This window comes from Gekko japonicus, unplaced genomic scaffold (genome assembly GCF_001447785.1).
Source record: "Gekko japonicus isolate JY-2015 unplaced genomic scaffold, Gekko_japonicus_V1.1 scaffold762, whole genome shotgun sequence".
NCBI classification, from domain to species: Eukaryota; Metazoa; Chordata; class Lepidosauria; order Squamata; family Gekkonidae; genus Gekko; species Gekko japonicus.
The window spans coordinates 330,997-349,761 of record NW_015164691.1 but is presented as its reverse complement, the minus strand read 5'-3'; the positions used below and the strand labels follow the sequence as shown (position 1 = coordinate 349,761).

The 18,765-nt window shown below is 44.2% G+C and overlaps 1 protein-coding gene across 1 annotated transcript in view; it reads left to right on the top strand.

Annotated features, from left to right (window-relative positions):
* PLXNA1 (plexin A1) overlaps positions 1-18,765 on the top strand; it is a 354,542-nt gene that overhangs the window by 255,449 nt on the left and 80,328 nt on the right. Inside the window, exons 10-11 of the mRNA XM_015409413.1 lie at positions 7,985-8,081; positions 8,991-9,181. Coding sequence (XP_015264899.1) covers positions 7,985-8,081; positions 8,991-9,181 — 288 coding nt within the window. The remainder of the gene's footprint in view (positions 1-7,984; positions 8,082-8,990; positions 9,182-18,765) is intronic.

The following is an 18,765-nucleotide window of genomic DNA, read 5'->3' as shown; positions in this document are numbered from 1 at the left end:
TTCTTTTTTACATTAAACATTTGATCCATAAATCTTTCTGCTTCCGCTTTGGGGTCAATTTTATATTTTTTATCCTGGTAATTAAAACTCAGCCCTTCCGGAAATAGCCATCTATACGGTGTTCCCTTTTTTTGCAGGGAGAGAGTAAGCATCTTGTATAATTTCCTCCATTTTCTTCAAATGGAATGTCTTTCAAAATTTTTAACTCTTCATTCTTGATTTTTAAGGATTTCCCCATTGTTGGCTGTAGCACCAGTTCTCTGGTTGATCGTTTTGTGAATTTTAAGTAAGTTTCCCCTGGAAGTTTATTTTTCTTTATAAAATCCGGATAAGTCCCGTACGCCACATCCATTTCCTTAATTAAGTCTTCTTGTTTATAATCCATTAGTGGGGCCAAGGCAACCGCCAAGAGTTCCTTTAAGTCCTCATTCTTCAGGTATCCTATGGAAACATAGAACATACATGGATCTTTCCAGCTGGAGCTGTATTAGTTGCCTTTTATCTGAGGATCTCTCCTTCTCTGCTTCATCCACTCTTTTATTAATACTCTCAGTCTGTTTTTCCATCTTTTTCAGAGTTTTCTCGGTTGCTAAGGTTCTCTTATCCATCTGCTTTAATTGTTTTTGCACATTATCTAGCTTGGTGTTGAAAGTAGTCATCTGATCCATTAGAGGGTGCAGTGCATTTGCTAACAACGAAGAAAAGTCTGTAGATGCTTCCTGGTTCTGGGAGGGAGTCATTGGTATGTTATTTCCGGTCACCAGTTTTATCTCCGGCACTCTCCATCCTCTCCCAGCCATAATATCAACAAGAACTCTTTCTTAAGTATGGGGTATACTTGCAATTTTTCTTACAGAAAACGAAGGTATTTATAATTCTGAATTTTGTAAATATGCCAAATAGTACCATTTTACATGCCATCAAGTTATAAATTATGCTTTTATATTGTCCGTTCAGTAGAAGAAGTTTAGGTTTGATAGATAAGTAAGTATTACATATGTTTCAGTTTCCTCCCAAATTTCAACCCCCTTCCCCACAAAAAAGGCGGGCAAGAGGGAATTACATCTCTAGGTCTTCTTGGCTGGCACATATCACAAGGTGCACTAGACTTCTCTTTCCTACCCTACAATTGCTTTGTTTAGGTGGTGCAGTCTGGCAAAATACTTGGAGTTCAAGAGAGATTTTAAAAGTTGTTCAAGCACATGGTAAACAACATTGAGGTCTCTAGGCAATATTAGATGTGATTCTTGAGCCAACTGAGTCATCACAATGAATGACAATCTGTGTTCTAACCATTTCATGGTCTGCAGTGGGAATGAAGATCACCATTTGAACATTCTTGTGGGCTCAACTTAGCCTCCTTAATGAGGTACTTGCCAGGTTGCCTGTAGTCAGTAACAGTTTCCTACAGGCCCCTAGGCATGGCCTAATCATTGCCACTGTGTACCAGTATCTCTCTCTCGCACCAGGTAGAAGTTGAGGGGGGGGGGGAAGAGCTCTAAGACTGGCAACAGCCACAACAATCCATTGTATTTCCAGCTGGAGAAACACAACAGAATGATGTAACAACCCTTGTTCATAGGCAGGATATGAAGGAAAGAATGTAGGTGACCACCCCTCACTATCCCTATTGTGAGATTAGTAGAAGCTTATTTCCAGGTTAAAATCTCAATATTGTTGACAATAAAATGAAATGTGTTTTATAAACAGTCAGGATGGCTTACAGCCCTTAATGATCCTTCGGTTCTTTCCCTCTGTATTAGCTGTACGCCCAGTGGCTGCGAGACACTTTTGTCTTGAATATTCATTGCTTGGGTTGTGAACTTTCATTTTGTTTCTATCATTCTCCTGTGCCATATGTTGCTGCGAATCTCCATACATCTTCATTACCTCTGGGAAGGATCTTCTAAGGATGGAGAGCATGTATTATCTGAGGCAGCCCTGTGAATTTCATCCCTCCCTTCCTTTTGTGTGAGTTATTTGCTTCAGGGCAAGTAAGTGAAGAGTTAAATAATCTACCAAGCCCCCCACCCGAATCAGAAGGGAACTCATTTCCAAAAGGAGCCAGGGCAGAGAAATGCAAATAAGTGTTTCGGACAGCTGCAGGCTGTATGCCTTCCTGAGATGCCAGGGCCCCAAATGAGACATGTCAGAGTACAAATTGAAAATGCCAATTTCACTTATGCTGCCACGCTGCTCGTCACAGCTAAATCTTTCTCTGCTGCCCCCCACCCCCCCATACTTCCCACTTACCGAATGATGGTCGCTTCTCCATAATGCAAATCTACCTAGCTTCCTGGGTTATTCTTGTAGGGGGCTTCTTATCTCTAATTAGTGGGACAGAACTACAAAGAAATGGGATGAAAATGTATGCAGAAACCCTCCTCCTCTGTCATACAAACATCAGTTATCTGCAAATTCTTGTGATCATATTCACCTTGTGCACACAGACCTTAGCAATGCATTTTTCAGCATTTTTGATTAATATTTTAGTGTTCCCTGGGCTATTTGGTTAATGGAAGTTGTACCATACACAGCTGGACTTTCCTGGGCCTTCTGTTGTGTAGCATGTGGGAAGTTGCTTAGAATTTATGGAGCCAAGGCCTTTGCTATGTATAAGAATTCAAGGAGGTCATAGTTGGCAAGTGGCCTCTGAGAAGGACTTCAAGCCATGCCAGGGCTGACCTGTCTTGTTAATATTGTCTTGTTGATTTTATCTGGAATATTGAGAGGACAGCAGAGTTAGTTTGTGTGGTTATGTGTGTATGTATGTGTGTGTGTATTTATATCCTGATTTTCATTTAGATTAGGTAGCTGGAGATCTCCTGAGATTACAACTGATCTCCAGGTGACAGAGATAAGTTCACCTGGAGAAAATGGCCGCTTTGTATGGCATTATACCCCATAGAAGTCCCTCCCCTCCCCAAACCCCACCCTCCTCAGGTTCCATCCCCAAAATCTCCAGGTATTTTCCAACCCCAGATCTGGCAATCCTAGCTATTGGAACCTGATGGAACTCTGGGAAGGTGACTATAGATTATTATGGGAGGTGTCGGTCCCAGATACTAGCCCTCCACTTGCACACAGCCCCCCCCCCCAGCACTTTTCAGTTACTGGCCTCAGTCGCTGAGCTGTATGTTGTTGCTGCCCAGTAATACAGCTTTTCCTCCAGGAGCGAAAATGACCTGGGTCCCATAAATTACCTTCCTCAGGAGAGGCCCAGTAGCTGTGAAAGCCTGGTGAAACACTGACCTAGGCTTAGTGGAGGCCTAGGAGTAACTATGGCGATTTGTACAGAATCGTAATTTTGATCAAATCCAGCAGCAAATGTGAAAGCTGATGTCCTGCTCACTTGTATGTAGTCATTGGATACAAAAAGAAAATTTGACTGAATCAACCCTTCTTGTTCCTTCTAGCAAAATAATTGGGCATCACTGACTGTCATCTTTGCTACCCTTAGGTGGCTACATTTTACTCATGGGAGAATATTGTAGAGAGTGGAATCCTATTCTGCATGGGTGTTTCCCCTCACTTTCACTGTCCATATCTGTTGGGTTTTCTTTGTCGTTCTGCATTGATTGTCCTCCCTTCAGCACTCAGTTTGATTTCTGTTCACTGTTTCCCCAGGTTTTCTGAGAGTGTTTTTGTGCTGATTTTCCCCTTGTTCCCCTTCCAAGCTGAAGGTAATTCAAAAGTGTACAGAATCCCTCAGATTTCCCCCCACCATTTTGCCGCCCCTCGAAGGTCACCCCCCCCGCCCACATCAAGGTCATTCCGCCCACTCTGCACCTTCCACCATCTTTCCCCCCTTCACCGGTGTACAAACTCTATTTTCCACTTGTTTTTAATTTTTTTGGAAAGCGGCATTAGTCTAACGATATGAGACTATTGCTAGTGTTGGATTGCTGAATTAAAATAATGGGGGAGGAGTTTATAAGGAGCTGCATGAGGTTTTATTTCCTGCTGGTATTGACTTGAAAGGGGGATCAGAGAAGAGGCAAATGGCAGCGTTCCCAGTGCAAGGGGGGGAAAGGGATTTCAGTGATGCATGCAAACAAAATAGGGGGGGAGATCATCAACACAGAATGAGACAATCCTGGTTTTTACCAGCAAAAAACCTTACTTACCTTACTTGGAGATGGACGAACATCACAAGAATTAAAGATGTGCTTCATAAAGGCAGTTTACTTTCAAAAACAGACCTGGAGAGAAAATTTAGAACACAGGTTAAATGGTTTGAATATTTACAACTTAAACACCTAATCAAAACAACTACATTTAAACAAACTATTAAAAACTCTCTTACAGATTTTGAAACTTTATTATTCAAACCTTATATAAAAAAAGGCCTTATTTCAAAAGTTTATAAACAACTTCTGGACTCTTATACCAATAAACACCACAGCTATCAATTTGCATGGCACAAAGATCTTCAGCGAAAGTTCACTGATGACCAATGGAAAAACATCTGGAAAACACAAACAACACTTTCAAAATCCTTACTTATTCAAGAAGCATCGGTCAAAGTACTTTTTAGATGGTACTTAACTTCAGTTAAACTGGCCCACACGTATGCACAGGTTTCTCCTTTTTATTGGAAACTTTGTGGAAAAAAAGCCACGTTTATACACAATTGGTGGAGCTGTGAAAAAATTCTTCAATTCTGGAAACAAATTACACTACATATTAAGACACTTACTGGATATGACATACCGTTAGATCCAGCTCTGTTGCTGCTCAATTTATGGCCTTCAGATAGCCCCCCTACAATTCATAAACAATTAATAAATATTTTAATCACAGCAGCCAAAGTAGCTATTGCAAAAAATTGGAAAGACAAACACCCACCTACCCTAAACCAATGGCTACACAAAGTTTGGGAATTTTTTTTATTAGAAAAATTTTCTATCGACGCTAATAATGATCAGAATGAATGTGAATTCTATAACCCAATAGATAAATGGAACCCAATTTTAGACAAAATAACAATAGATAAATTTAACTGGGAAACGATTACTGAAGCCAAATATAAGATTATGTTATATGGGTAAATGTTGTGTAACTTGACCTGTGTTATAGGAAATAAAAGGCTCAGCTGAACTTAAGTATGATACTCAAACCTGTATTTCGAAAGAGAACCTTCTTATTATGTTATGTCATATTTTCAATCAACGCAGAATGAAATTGACCTGAGATGTAAAGAGAGACAGATACTGGGATGGGAAACCTAAAGCTCTGAAAACATTTTTCCCTTTCATGCTTTAGTGAACAAAGTTTGGTGGGAGGAACCATTTTGGCAGTCTCCGGAAGCCTAACATTAAAATGGTGACTGAGCCACATGGACCTTCTGCAAACCCCCACACTGAAGAATCACTTAGGATCAATGTATTTGGAGGACAGAGTGCAATCTGCACAGGTCAGGCTCTAAAAAATGGCCAAGATCACAACCAGTGTGCAGGATCAAATTAGAGAAGTACAAAGAGAAAACCATGCAAATTTGCAAGAAATAGCGGGAAATTAGCATTACTATGCAGCTGCACTTGGGCATCAGCAAAAATAACCCCCAATTCCCCCCCCCCAATTTAGTGGGACAAGACTAAAAAAGCTCTCCAGAGCTTCTGCCAGAGGACTCCTCCCCCATACAAATTGCAGCCCTGTGCAAAGCATGGTGGAGTTACAGTTGACTTTACACAGGTGTGCACACACACACGTACACACACACACACACACACAGAGCAAACAATCTCAGCTTGCAAGGCCAGTGTCAGTGCCATACATTCTGTACACTCAGCATGTTCCCCCATGTTATGAGATCATGGGACTCTTTCCCATTCTTCACAGTAGCTGACAACACAGCAGAGCCTTAGCGCTCGGCAATATGAAAAATGGGGCTTTGCAGCTGTTTCTCAGTTTCAAAAAAAATCTAGTCAGTTTCAACATTGGTTTTCCCCCTTTGCCTGCATTCCTTTCTGTTCCCTTTCATGCAGTGAACTAAGGCTAAAATGCATGTGTGAAACGTGAACCACAAGGATTTAAATGGAAGGCACTTGCTGGACACTACTGTGCAGCTCCAATAGGGAAACTGTGTAAATTTTAAAAGAACTTTGGATTCCACCCCCCACATGTCACAAGTGATGTTCCACCTTAATTTAGGAAAGTATATTTTTAAATTGTAGCTGCAGAATAAACACAACCAAAGGAAAAAGAATGGTGTGTAAGGTGGGCACAGAATCCTAAATCAAGATTAAAGGCTTACTGCTCCGAAAATCTGCAGTAAGATGTATGTGAGTGATAGACCAGAGAGAGAGAGATTTGGGCCAGTCATACCTGCATTTCCCTGTTTGGAACCAAACCTTCAGATGTAAACATATGTTCACGATGTTCTTTAAAAAAATGGTTTATGGTTTATGAAGGTGTTCTTTTGCAATAACTAGACTTTAAAGACTATGGGATTTTAAATCCATGCAGTATTTATAATACTACTTGAAACACCCTTTTCACTTTTGCTAGGGAGGGTTTTTTTATAGGGGGGTTACCCTTCAGTCTGTATTAAGTGCAAGTTTTGTGTTTTTATATGAATGCTTTATAGATATCAGTTATCACTGAATTAAACACAGAAAAGCCTTTGAAAAAAAGCCAAGGAACGGAAACTGGGAGTTTAGTTGGGGAACAGGAGACTTGACTTTGTCATAGGGAGAAGTAGAGGGGGATGGACACATGCTGCTGTGATGCTTGTGCCACAAGACAGTTCACAGTCATGGGTTCCTGGAGGGAGGGGGGAGTTCCAAACTGCAGAGAGCTGATTCTGTAGCATCCAGGGCTCCCTAACAAACTCCAGCAAGCCATGAATCTTTCATTTAATCTCTCCTGACACGCCTGTCATTTTCTCCAGAGAGAAGCGGAGAATCTCTCGCCGAAGGAGGTCATTAGCTGTCAGGGAAGGTTCCGACTGCCTTCCTGTCTTCGTATCGATTAAGCCTCCGCACGCGTGCAGGCACTGTGGAGGGAATATTGATGGGGCTGCCAGAAGTTTGGCTTGGGCTAGAGATTGGGTGTATCTTTCAGTACTCGAGAGGAAGGGCAGGGGCATGTGCTGTCGGATGGAGATATAATTCCAAATTTGTGTCTCTCAACTACCAGCCCTCCCAGAGACCTGGCCCGCCTTAGGTCTCTTACATTTTCATTTCCTATATGGGAGCTTTATTTCCTGTACTCCCGTGAAGGCGGAATCCAATATTGCCAGCTCTGGAGAGCAAAAAGCGATGGTTTCAACTGTTGCTTAGTTTTAGGTGTCACCGTTGTTCATTTTACACCATTTGTCACAAAATGCTCCTGCGTCTCTCATCTGAGGAGCAAACCTCTGAATATCACTCTATGCTGATGAATGCTCAATAGAATCCAATAGTATCAGTTGTTATTTTATGTATTTGCTGACACCATTGCACATGAGTTGTACACTAAAACTGCTGTAACATTGGAGACTTTGAAATTCAATTTGTTTTGGGTTGTATATATTCTGGTTGTCCTTTAAAAATCCAAGTTCTACATCAAGGTAATATAAATTCTGTGACATCAAAATATTAAGTGTGTAATCTGAGTAGAATTATTCTGCTGCCGCTAGTGATGCCCCCACCCACCCCAATCTCTCAAAACTCTCCAGGCCCTTGGGGAAGGTATTGGACCATAGACCTTTTTTTTTTTAAGGTATTTTAACTAGCAGAATTATGGGATACAGCATGAAACTGGGAATGCAAGGAAAATTGTGTTGCTATTGGAGGAAGAGAATTTTGAGGGTTTTGAGTCTGACCTGTCTGTCTTGCTTTTTGCCCGTGCTCACAGGCAGCAGTGGATTTAGATGGGTGCGTTTTGAAAAGAGGCACAACAATGTAAAGCTCCCCTCTGGGTTGATTCTTGTTCCTGTTATGTGCTTTTTTATATAAGGGTGACTAATGAACTCTTGCCCCTGTTGTATCTTCTCTGTCAGTATTTCTATGAAGGGAATGACATCAGTGACCTCCCAGTGAACCTTTCTGTGGTATGGAATGGGAACTTCATCATTGATAATCCACAGAACATTCAGGGTAAGTGAGGGTATGGGGGAATGGGATGGAGAGACAAACAGCACCTCCTCAGATATTTCAAGGGTTCTCCACAGAGAACTGGTAGCAGCCAATGTTCCCTCTAAGCTGTGGAGTCTTGTGAGCAAAAATTCTGCTTCGTGAGTTACTGGCTTTAAAGCTGTGAGCCAGCGATTTGGCTACTGCATAAATCAGTTTGCTCTGGAGCCATCCTTCCTGAGCGAAGACAAAAGTCTGTGAGCTGGAGGCTACAAGATTGTGAGCTAGCTCACACTAACTCAGGTTAGAGGGAACACTGGTGGCAGCTGGTAGCAGAAATGGAGCCAAGAAACCCCTACTGGTGCAGATATGGAGCAGGCTGAGGGGTGAGAGTATAAGAATTGGTTTCATAGATTTTCCTCTGCCCACCAAGTTAGATCATCCCTCCCCCACAGATGACATATTGTTACTCAGAAATTTTATCTCTGTACTATGGCTGTGCTAATTAACATCACTTTCTGACCAGCAGCCATTTTTGAGGTAAAAGGCATATGGACTCTGTAGAGTGGAATGATGTAAATGAGGTTGTTTTTACTAATGTGGCTTCCATAAGAGGAACTGAAGACATGTCAGTTCTTCAGCAGACTTCAAAGCAGCTGAAATTTCTAATCTTGATATGTCTTAGATTCTGACTCGACTGAGAGCTAGATGTTAGGAATCTGCACGGTAAAATCCCTGATGGCCCCATTTAGTTATGAGGCTGATCACTCAGTGGGTTGTGGAAACAAGTTCCTGGGCTGATCAGGTAAGTGAATGGGGAAAGTCATTCTCTACGTTTCCGTTTTCAGAAATGACCAGTCCAAGGGGAATCTGTTCAGCAGTTCTCAGCACAGCTTCCCTTTGTAAGCAAGGATTTGTGCTTTCCTGTTGCAGCTCACCTATACAAATGCTCGGCGCTGCGCGAAAGTTGTGGTCTGTGCCTCAAGGCAGATCCGCGATTCGAGTGTGGCTGGTGTGTTTCTGAAAAGCGGTGTTCCCTGCGCCAACACTGCCCTGCCTCTGAGATCAGCTGGATGCATGCTAGCAATGGCAACAGCCGCTGTACGGACCCCAAAATAATCAAGGTAGGCTTGGGCTGGTCGCGCAGATAAAAGTTTATTCTCACTGCTCAGTGGGAAATTTTATTTTTATTTATTTACATTTTTTTGTAGTCCACCTTTCTGACTTGGACTCAAGGCAACTCTATTGCCTGCATAGAAAACCCCCCTTGAATAATTCAGTTTTGCATCGTTTGCGGAAAGCCAGGAGTGTTGAGGCCTTCCTCACTTCCTCAGGCGGGCTGTTCCATAAAGTGGGGGCCACAGCGGCGAAGGCACGTGTACAGACCATTGTTGATTTTGCCCATTTGTAGGTTGGCACCTGCAGAAGACCCTGCCCCTTATGAACAAAGCTGTCATGGTGGAGCATAGGGGGAGAGGCCATGGCCATGAAGGGCTAATCCCTTAAATTGAGCTAATCCCTTAAATTGAGCACGGTAACTGATGGGCAGCCACTGAAGTGCCTGCAGGATGGGAGTCATATGTGTGTCCATCTAGCTCCGGATAACAGCTGAGCTGTGGCTTTCTGTACCAGTTGGAGTCTCCAAGTTCTGGAATGTTGAAAGGGTGATGGGGAAGGCTGGCTTGTCTCAGAAGGGGCACGTGCTGGTGTTGAACATTCAGGACTGTCTCTCTCAATGGAGCTACTTTAGTATCTCAGCCTGTTTCACTTTCTGGAGTTCTTTTATTCAGATGTAGAAGATACGTTAAAAGTCTCCCCTTTTCCTATCATCTGTGAATGACCATAAATATAAGGAACAGTTAATGGAGTGACTCTAGTCCTGTGGGATGATCCAGATAGGTATGCAATGGAGTAATGGGTAGAATGTATTCAGTGCTTTATTCCTAACTCTTATTATGGGCTATTATGCACGGGTGTTTTGCCTTGCTTTCACCGTGCATGTCCGTTAGGTTTTCTTTTTAGTTCTGCATCGATTCCCCCCCCCCCCCAGTGCTCAGTTTGCTTTCTGGTCGCAGTTTCCCAGGTCTTCTGAGGGTGCTGTTGTGCTGATTTTCCCCTTGTTTCTCTCCTGAGCCAAAGACAATTCAAAAGCGTATCAATTCCCTTCGATTCCTCACTGCCCTTTTGCTGCCACTTAAAGGTCACTCGCTGCCCACATCGAGGTCGTTGCGCCCACTCTGCACCTTCCGCCATTCATCAGTGTGTCCCTCGTTGATTTGCATTTTTTTTACAAGTAGCATGAGTCTAGTGATATGAGACCTTCACTAGTCTCATGCCACTTGTAAAAAAAATTAAATGACTCCTCCTGGCTGGGCTGCCGTCTCTCGCTGCGTGGTTTCCACTGGGCGGTGGGAGAAGGCAGTGCAGAGCTGTGGGTGCAAGGAGCCATCAGCTCACCGCAGGCACAGCGAGCCCGGCTGGGCTGCCCTCTCCTGCTACCCAGTTTAAACTGGGAGGCAGGAGGGGGCAGTGCAGAGCTGCACCTTCAGGAAGCCATCAGGCATTGTGGAGAGTCAAGATCTAAATACTTTAAATTAATTAACAAAATATCTTCTGCGTTAAGTGAGTATACTAGGCCCAAGCCCCCTGCCCCCAGCCAAAATCCCAGAGTCAGCACCACCTTATCCTAACTGCAAGTAATGGTATAATGAAAGGAGGAAACTTGGAAGAACTCAGAGGAGCACTTTCTGGACTGTAGTCATTTCTCCGACAACTCCCTTCCTTGAAGAAAAGTTTGGGAAGCTATGGGACAGCCAGCTTTCCAGAGCTTCTGACAGAGGACTCCTCCCCCATACAAATTGCAGCTGTGTGCAAAACGTGGTGGAGTTGAAGCCAGCTTTGCACAGGTGCACGCACATGCATGTTGCCAGCCATCACACCTTGCAATGCCAGTGTCAGTGGGTTCTACCATGCATTCTGTACACTCAACTTGTTTCCCATTTTTCACAGTGGCTAATAACACAGCAGAGAATCCCTCTAGTGCTCAGCAATATGGAAAATGGGGCTTCACAGCTGCTTGTCACTTGCAGGAAAAGTCTGGTCAATTTCAACAGTGGGTTTTCCCAGTTTGTCTGCCTTTCTTTTAGTTCCCTTTCATTCAACCAATTAATGCTAAATGCATGTGCAAAACCTGAACCACGAGGATTTAAATGGAAGGCGCTTGCTGGACACTACTGTGCATCAGTGTTCCCTCTAAGCTGAGTTAGTGTGAGCTCGCTCACAGTTTTTTAGCCTCTGGCTCACACTTTGTCTTAGCTCAGGACAGATGGCTCCAGAGCAAACTGATTTATGCAGCAGCAAAATCACTCACTCACATATTTAATGCCAGTAGCTCACAAAGTAGAATTTTTGCTCGCAAGACTCCACAGCTTAGAGGGAACATTGGTTGCAATGCGCTGTTGCAATGCATAAATTTTAAAATAACTTTGGACACACACACACAAATTCCATCTCAATTTAGAGAAAGTATGCTTTTTAAATTGTAGTTGCAGAATGAATACATTGAAGGGGGGAAAATGGTGCATAAGGTAGTAACAGAATCCAAAGTCAAGCTTAAAGACTTACAGCTCAGAAAAATTGCAGTAAGCGATGCATGCATAATAGGCCTATATTTCCCCTCCTTCTCCATGCAACAATTTTGTTTCCTCTCTGGTTGTGGAATGGAGATAGATGATGGCTACATTCAGACATCACAACAAACCCCCAGGTTTGTGTGATGAAAATGATCCAAAGTACTTGAGCTCGTGGGCTCTTCTCTTCCTGTGCTGTCACAATTGCAATCAAGGGAATCTTCTGTAAACAGCAGTTTGTTGTGACATCTGAATTGGGCGTTTTGTTTCTTGCTTCCAGACCATGATTCTAAACCAAAATCAAATCGAATTCAGATGTCAAAACAAATAGTGGTTTGTTGAAGGCTTCTTATTTTGTAATTTTGGCAACATGTGCAAGAGGAGTGCACACATGAGCCAGGGAACTCCGGATCATTCTTGTCAGCCAAGTATCGATTAGTATATCGGTGGCTTGTGAGATTTCAGTAGTCAGTGCTAGTGAACCACTCTTGCAAATAAAGACAGGCTCATTCTAAAGTGTGATGCAAGTGGATTCTGCAGACGTTTTCTGCCTTTTCAAGGTATTAAAATTCTTTGCACCACATTGGAATGAATATGTTTCTTTAATTCAGGATCAAGTGATGAAAGTAACCGCAGCAGAGCAAGGAAGGAGGTTATATACGGCTTACTCTGCGTGCTACTTTCTTTATTGTGTGCTCAGGATTAATTCTTGAACCTAAACCCAGTCCCTTCAGTGGAAGCTGTCAGGATTTCTCACAGTTCCTGATCAGTAAATTATGGGATGGCAGTCTATCTTTTTTCCATCCTCTGCCACCCTTCCTTTTACTTCCTGAGGGCTGGTAGTTTGTCATCTCTCTTCTCTGACAGCTTTTATGACCTTCATTTAATAAGACTGTGTATATTAATGTTAACATGTCTGTTGGGCCAGGCTCCAAGTGCGTTAAGAGGGATTGGCGGGTAATTCTATTTGATATGTTCTATTTACCCATGGATTGCAGGCCTTGGTGGTGTTAATTACCCAAGTCTTAGCACAGTATCTAATCTATTTGGGTTTCAGTGTCTTATCTGATGAAGGCTGGAAATTAGAGGAGTGCCTCTCACGCTCCCCAAAGCCGCTCGCTTCTTATTGCTTATTGGCATTGTGGGGCACTTTGCTGGCCTTGCAGAGTAGGTTAACTCCGCTGAAGGCCCCTGCCCGCCATTCATTCTGATGCGTGCAAGTGCCTGGTTTGGCAAATTAGTGTTTCTTTAAAAAGAAATAATGGCTATGAAATGAGGAGGATGACAGGAAAAGTTTAATGGCCAGGATCACTGAAGGGATGACAGAAACACTTAACAGCCCAAATCACAAAGTCCCTGTCGCAGATTCTCAGTATTAATAAGAATATTTCACATTCTCTCAGTTCTCATTTTGCACGCTTTAGTCACCTTTGGTACCGCTTTATTGTCCCCATCTTACAGATGAAGGGATGGGGTAGGGGGCTGCAGCTGAAACAATAATGCTACCTGAGGAATTTAAGGCTAAAATGTGATGTAAAGCAGGACTATCTTGATTCACAGCTCAGTCTTTTACACCACACTAGGTCTCAATGAAATGGACGTATCCCATATTTAGGATAATGGTAGCTCAGAGTTGGAAAGGACCTTGTGGGTCTTGTATTACAACATCCTGCTATTGTAGACTTTTCTTAGGCCTAAAGTATGCCTGAAAAAGACTGTTCCATGTTCCATTAAAAATTCTTCAGGGACGGAAATCCCACAGGCCCCCTTGGGCAATTTGATCCATTGTCTGTACTGTTCTTTCAGTTGGGAGAGATGTTCCTGTTATCCAGTCTAAATCTGCTCCTCACTTAGATTGTACCTATTTGCAGAGACTTAAGGTGGATTACACAGTGTAAATCAATGCAGTCAATAGGATGCGAGATCCAGTAAGCAATGTAATAAGAATTAAGATTGTGGAAATTAAAGCCAAGTAAAAATCTCAACCAAATCTGAAATAAAGTATAAGTCTTGACATGGCATGTTAAACAATGCAGAAATTACATAGTAGGATAAATAATATTCCAGCCATCAACTGTCTCAGCAGTTAACCCTTTGCTATGGGGCTTTTAAAAACGTCAGTCCCTCAGTCCTTTTCCAAGCAAGGCGGAAGCTCTTGGGAGCTCTTGAGCCCTGGATGCCCTTGGGCCCTTCCACTGTTCCCACCTCCCCTTCCTCCCAGTTGGCAGCTATGCTGGAGGGAGCTGAGCACAACTGAACACCTGAAGCCGCCTTATACTGAATGAGACCCTTGGTCTGTCAAGGTCAGTATTGTCTACTCTGACTGGCAGTGGCTCTCCAGAGTCTTAGGGTAAGGTCTCCAGAATCTTAGGCTGAGGTCTTTCCCATCACCTCTTGTTGTTGTTCAGTCGCACAGTCGAGTCCGACTCTTCGCGACCCCATGGACCAGATCACGGCAGGCCCTCCTGTCTTTCGCCGTCCTCTGAAGTTTGCTCAATTTCATGTTCATTGCATCGATGACACTGTCTAACCATCTCATCCTTTGCCATCCCTGTCTTCTTTAACCTTCAATCTTTCCCAGCATCAGGGTCTTCTCCAGTGAGTGCTCCCTTCTCATTTGGTGGCCAAAGTATCTGAGCTTCAGTTTCATTATCTGGCCTTCCAGGGAACAGTCAGGGTTAGCCTAGTCCTTTTAACTGGAGATGCCGGGGATTGAACCTGGGACCTTCTGCATGCCAAGCAGTTGCTCTACCACTGAGCCATGGTCGTTCTCCCCCCCCCCAGTTCTCTCTCTCCTTTTACCCCTTTGCCACAGGTCAGTCAAGAAGGAGTGCAAACAAATCAGGGTTTTGCTCCCTTCAGCTCTCCTCCCAAGCAAGAAATGGGAGTTTGTCCCAGAGGCTCTTGGGACCTTCCTCTGCCCTCTCCTTCCTCCCCTGCTTCCTGGCACTTCTCCCCATTCTGCCTTGCTTGCAGAGCTAGTGCCCGAAACAACAGGGAGTGAGGCAGGGCGGGGTTCAGTACCCTTCACCCACATGCACCTTTTGTCGCAAAAATAAAATTGCCTGCCCCCATCTGAGTGGAGCAGAAGGCAACTCCCACCACAGCTAATGTGGCCTTAACTCTTGCTAGTGCTCGCAGCTTCTCCTTAATGACCCCCATCTCCTCTAAAATGCAAGGAGCTGAAGATGGCAAGTAATGAAGTAATGAATATTCGGGTGTGAGATGTCAGAGGGAGATATGCACACCAGGGGCTTTGAAAGCCACAAGCACTGCTTGATCCATATATCAGCCAATCAATAGATATGACACCTTATAGTAACTTTATATGCTAAAAGAAAAGACCTCTGCTGCTTATGTGAGAGAAAATGGGCTGGGGGAGGGGGGCAGTAATTTTGTGGATCGGATGAGAAAGATGATCCCTTTCCAAGATGATTTTATGTTTGGATTTCTAAAGCAATGAGAACATTCAGAGACGGGGTGAGATGCTGCCCTTTTTAACGTCGGAGTGAGGCTAGGCTCCTCCATTGTGGTTTAAGTTCATTGTACCGGCATCGGATTGTGAGGTGTTGGCTCTGTACAAACCAGCTCTGACATTCTGCCACTTGAAATATGAGTTCGTACAAAGAAGGGAAGATCAGTGTGTTAACCTGAAACCACAGTGCAGCGTCAGAGCTACTAAATGGGTCTGATAACACCTGTGCGGTTGACCTGCCACTTTTGAGTGGGTGCCAGCATTTGGTTCTAGTGCTGCTCTCTACATCCCTCAGTAATTAAAACTAAATTAAGAACTTGCAGCACTAATTGTAAGCCCTGCACAAGCAATTCGGGGCATGCCTTGAGGCTTATGTTGTTCTATTCTGTTGCTTCTCTGATTGAAGCCCTGAAGGCCTCATGGGCTTCAGGAGGATTCAGTGGTGGATCACGGAAATATGGTTGTCTGTGGTGCACTGCCATGATGGACATCTCACATGAGTAAGACCTGTGTGAGTCAGCGTACTGTAGTGGTTAGAGTGTTGGCCTAGGATCTGGGAGACTCTGGTTTAAATCCCCCCTCTTCCCCCCAGAGTTTCCGCGGAGACCTTGGGCTAGTCACGCACTACCAGCCAGACCTCCTTCACAGAGTTGTTGCGAGGTTAGATGAAGGAGAGGAGTATGATGTAAGCCACTCTGGGTCCCTGTTGGAGAGAAAGGCAAGGTATGAATCAGGTGTCCCCAACATTGCTTTCACAAGCAGCTGCCACCATAGCACAAGGATCTTCACTGTTTGACTGAAGGTAAGCTGCAGCAGTTTGGTGTAATGGTTAAGAGCGCGGACTCTAATCTGGGAGAACCGGGTTTGATTCCCCACTCCTCCACTTGCAGCTGCTGGATGAGCTTGGGCAAGCCATACTTCTGTCAGAGCTCTCAAGGGCAGTTCTTGAGAGAGATCTCTCAACCCCACCTACCTCACAGGGTGTCTGTTGTGGGGAGGGGAAGGGAAAGGGATTGTAAGTCACACTGAGACTCCTTTGGGTAGTGAAGGGTGGGGTATAAATCCAATCTCCTCATCCTCCTCCTTCTGCCACCTGCTGCAGCTATTTTGTGGTTGTACCCACCATGCTGTGTCTGAATGCCAAGGGTGCCCACAGGCTTTAAAAGGTTGGAAGCCTCTGGCGTAAATGAAGTAAATAAATACATTTAATAAATAAGCGATTCAAGGAGAAAGGGTAGATAAAAGCAGTGATAATAGAACCTGATAGATCTGGATGGGTCATTACCTTGAGGAAGATGAAAAGCAAATATATCATGCCAGGATGCCATGTTAAGGGTGCCAATATTACCTTGGCCTTGAAAGGCTTTCCTCTCAGCTGAAATGAGGAAGTGTTGCTGCCACACAGCAACATGGCAAGGATCATATCTGTGTTACCAGGTAGAACGGTGTGTTTCAGTCCCCTTCAGCACCTGTAACCTCTTTGTTTTCTAGGCTACACTAACAGTCACTTTTTGAATTTTGGTTTTATACATGTAGCTACAGATAGGCCATTCTGAAATGAATCATTGGTGCACCGAGATGGCTAGTGGATGCCATTATCCCAGGTTATGGTCGCTGGTGTATGTCTTGCCCACTTCCTTCAGCGGATCTGAGAGACTGTACTCTGAAACCAATTAGCAGAAGAAGGTTGCTTTTTGCCAAGGCTGTAGCTGGGTGGGAGCCTGTATGCGTGGGGAGGGAAATAGCCAGATTTCCTTGCCAGTTCTCACTCCCATGTGCCTTGTTTAGCAGTGACCTCCCTGCACAGCGTGTCAAACAGTGTCAACTTTTTTCCCAGACTTGCTGCTCCCCAAACATGTGGCCCTTGTCAGTTTTGCTGCAGTGGAGGGGAAATCTAACATGCCGCAGCAGCCCTTAACTCTAATTTAACAATGCCAAACAAACAGCCGCGGCTCACCAAACACTCCAGAGGTGCCCAATTTAGGGAAGAATGACTCGGGTTGCTTGCTGCAGCGGCTGCCTTAATGAGTTCTGATCCAGGACTTTGGGAGATGATTGGATTGAGTTTAAGCAAATGACAATCCTCAGAAACTCAAATCGGTTTGACAGTGTTGTATAAATCCTGAAACGTGGCATGCGATTGCCCTAGGCCTGCTTTATAAGTTACCTTAACTTGAGTGGCATGCAAGTCAGAGAGCAAAGATGGGAGTCGGAGCTTGTGGGCTTCAGCTACCCAATTCCCCACTGGCTTTGCGCAATCCATGACCTTTCTGCCTAGTGGTAATTTTCCAGCAGAGTCTCTTTTTGTAGCTCAGTCAGTGGAGTGTGGTGGTGTTTGCGGTTTGAAAAAAGAAAAGAAAAGTGAGGACCCTGTTGTGTTTAATGTCAGACGTTGTTGCCTTGGCCAGGAACCTTGAAAGGGCACTCTTACCTCTCGACCCTCCTCAATGGCTTGAGGAAACAGCTCTCAATTGATTTGCTTCTTTACCTACAACCCACTCCCCTTGCCCCTGAAATCTAGCATATATAGTGCAAAATATTCTGAACCAGGTGATGGAATTTAAAAACGAAACAAACCTGTAAATACAGACCTGACACTAATTCTGCGACCCAAACTTCCCTTTTGGGATGGCTTTAGAAGACTGTCGGGGGAAGATGAGATTGAAGGAAAAGGAGAAGAGACATTGGGTGGGATCCAAACTAAACTGGGCAGTTTCCACCGGTTCCCCCTTCCCACTGCAGACTCCCCATGTCATGCCTCAGGGTCCCCTGTTCCCCAGGAGCGGCATTTCTTAGAAATCAGTCGGCTGCAGTGGGGGGAAGGGGAGAGAAAGTGCCATTCCGCCATTGGAAAATTTAATCTGGATCCATCCTATCAAGTGCAAATGAACCGTTATAGTACACTGTGCATGGTTGACAAATATACAGGGGCTATAGCTAGTACAACGTGTGGTGGCATTGGGGGAACAGACTGCCAGCTGCACGTTAAACCTAGGCCCACTGTTATCATGAGCAGTCTGTTCTGGCCAGTAGATTTTGGGGTGCCATCAGAAGGCAGCAAGTGATTAGTTAGTGTCTTTATAAATATGTTCTATGACCATGTGGAGCCTCATTTGGATTTTCTGTCTTGGGCACAAAATTGGTGCTTCAGGATCTGCGCTGGCCTCTCACAGTTAGGCAAGCAGAATAAGATTCCAGGTCAGAGCTCCAGACATCTCAGGCTCCCACCTGCCTTGGGAATCTCTTTCCTACCTTATGATTTATCACAACAGCTCAGATCAACTCCATGTGTGTCTCCTTAACTATGCAATCTATGCAAGAGCATGCAGCAGGGAAACTCAGCTGCCTCATAATTATAGAAATCCCTTCTCTTGGATGTTTGCCAGAGCCTGAGCATTTCCGAAGGTACTGTCAGTCTTTTCCATTTGGACAGTATGGGGAGGCCAATGGGTCCCCCCCCCCCAGTATTTTTTTTAAAGTATGCCTAATCTGTTTTAAGTGTGTTATCTACTCTGAGCATTTGGAAGTTGGCAGGATGCATTGCAAATGTAAATAAATAGTGAGACACACTCTCTCTCACGGTCGCCACTTCCCAGCAGCACCC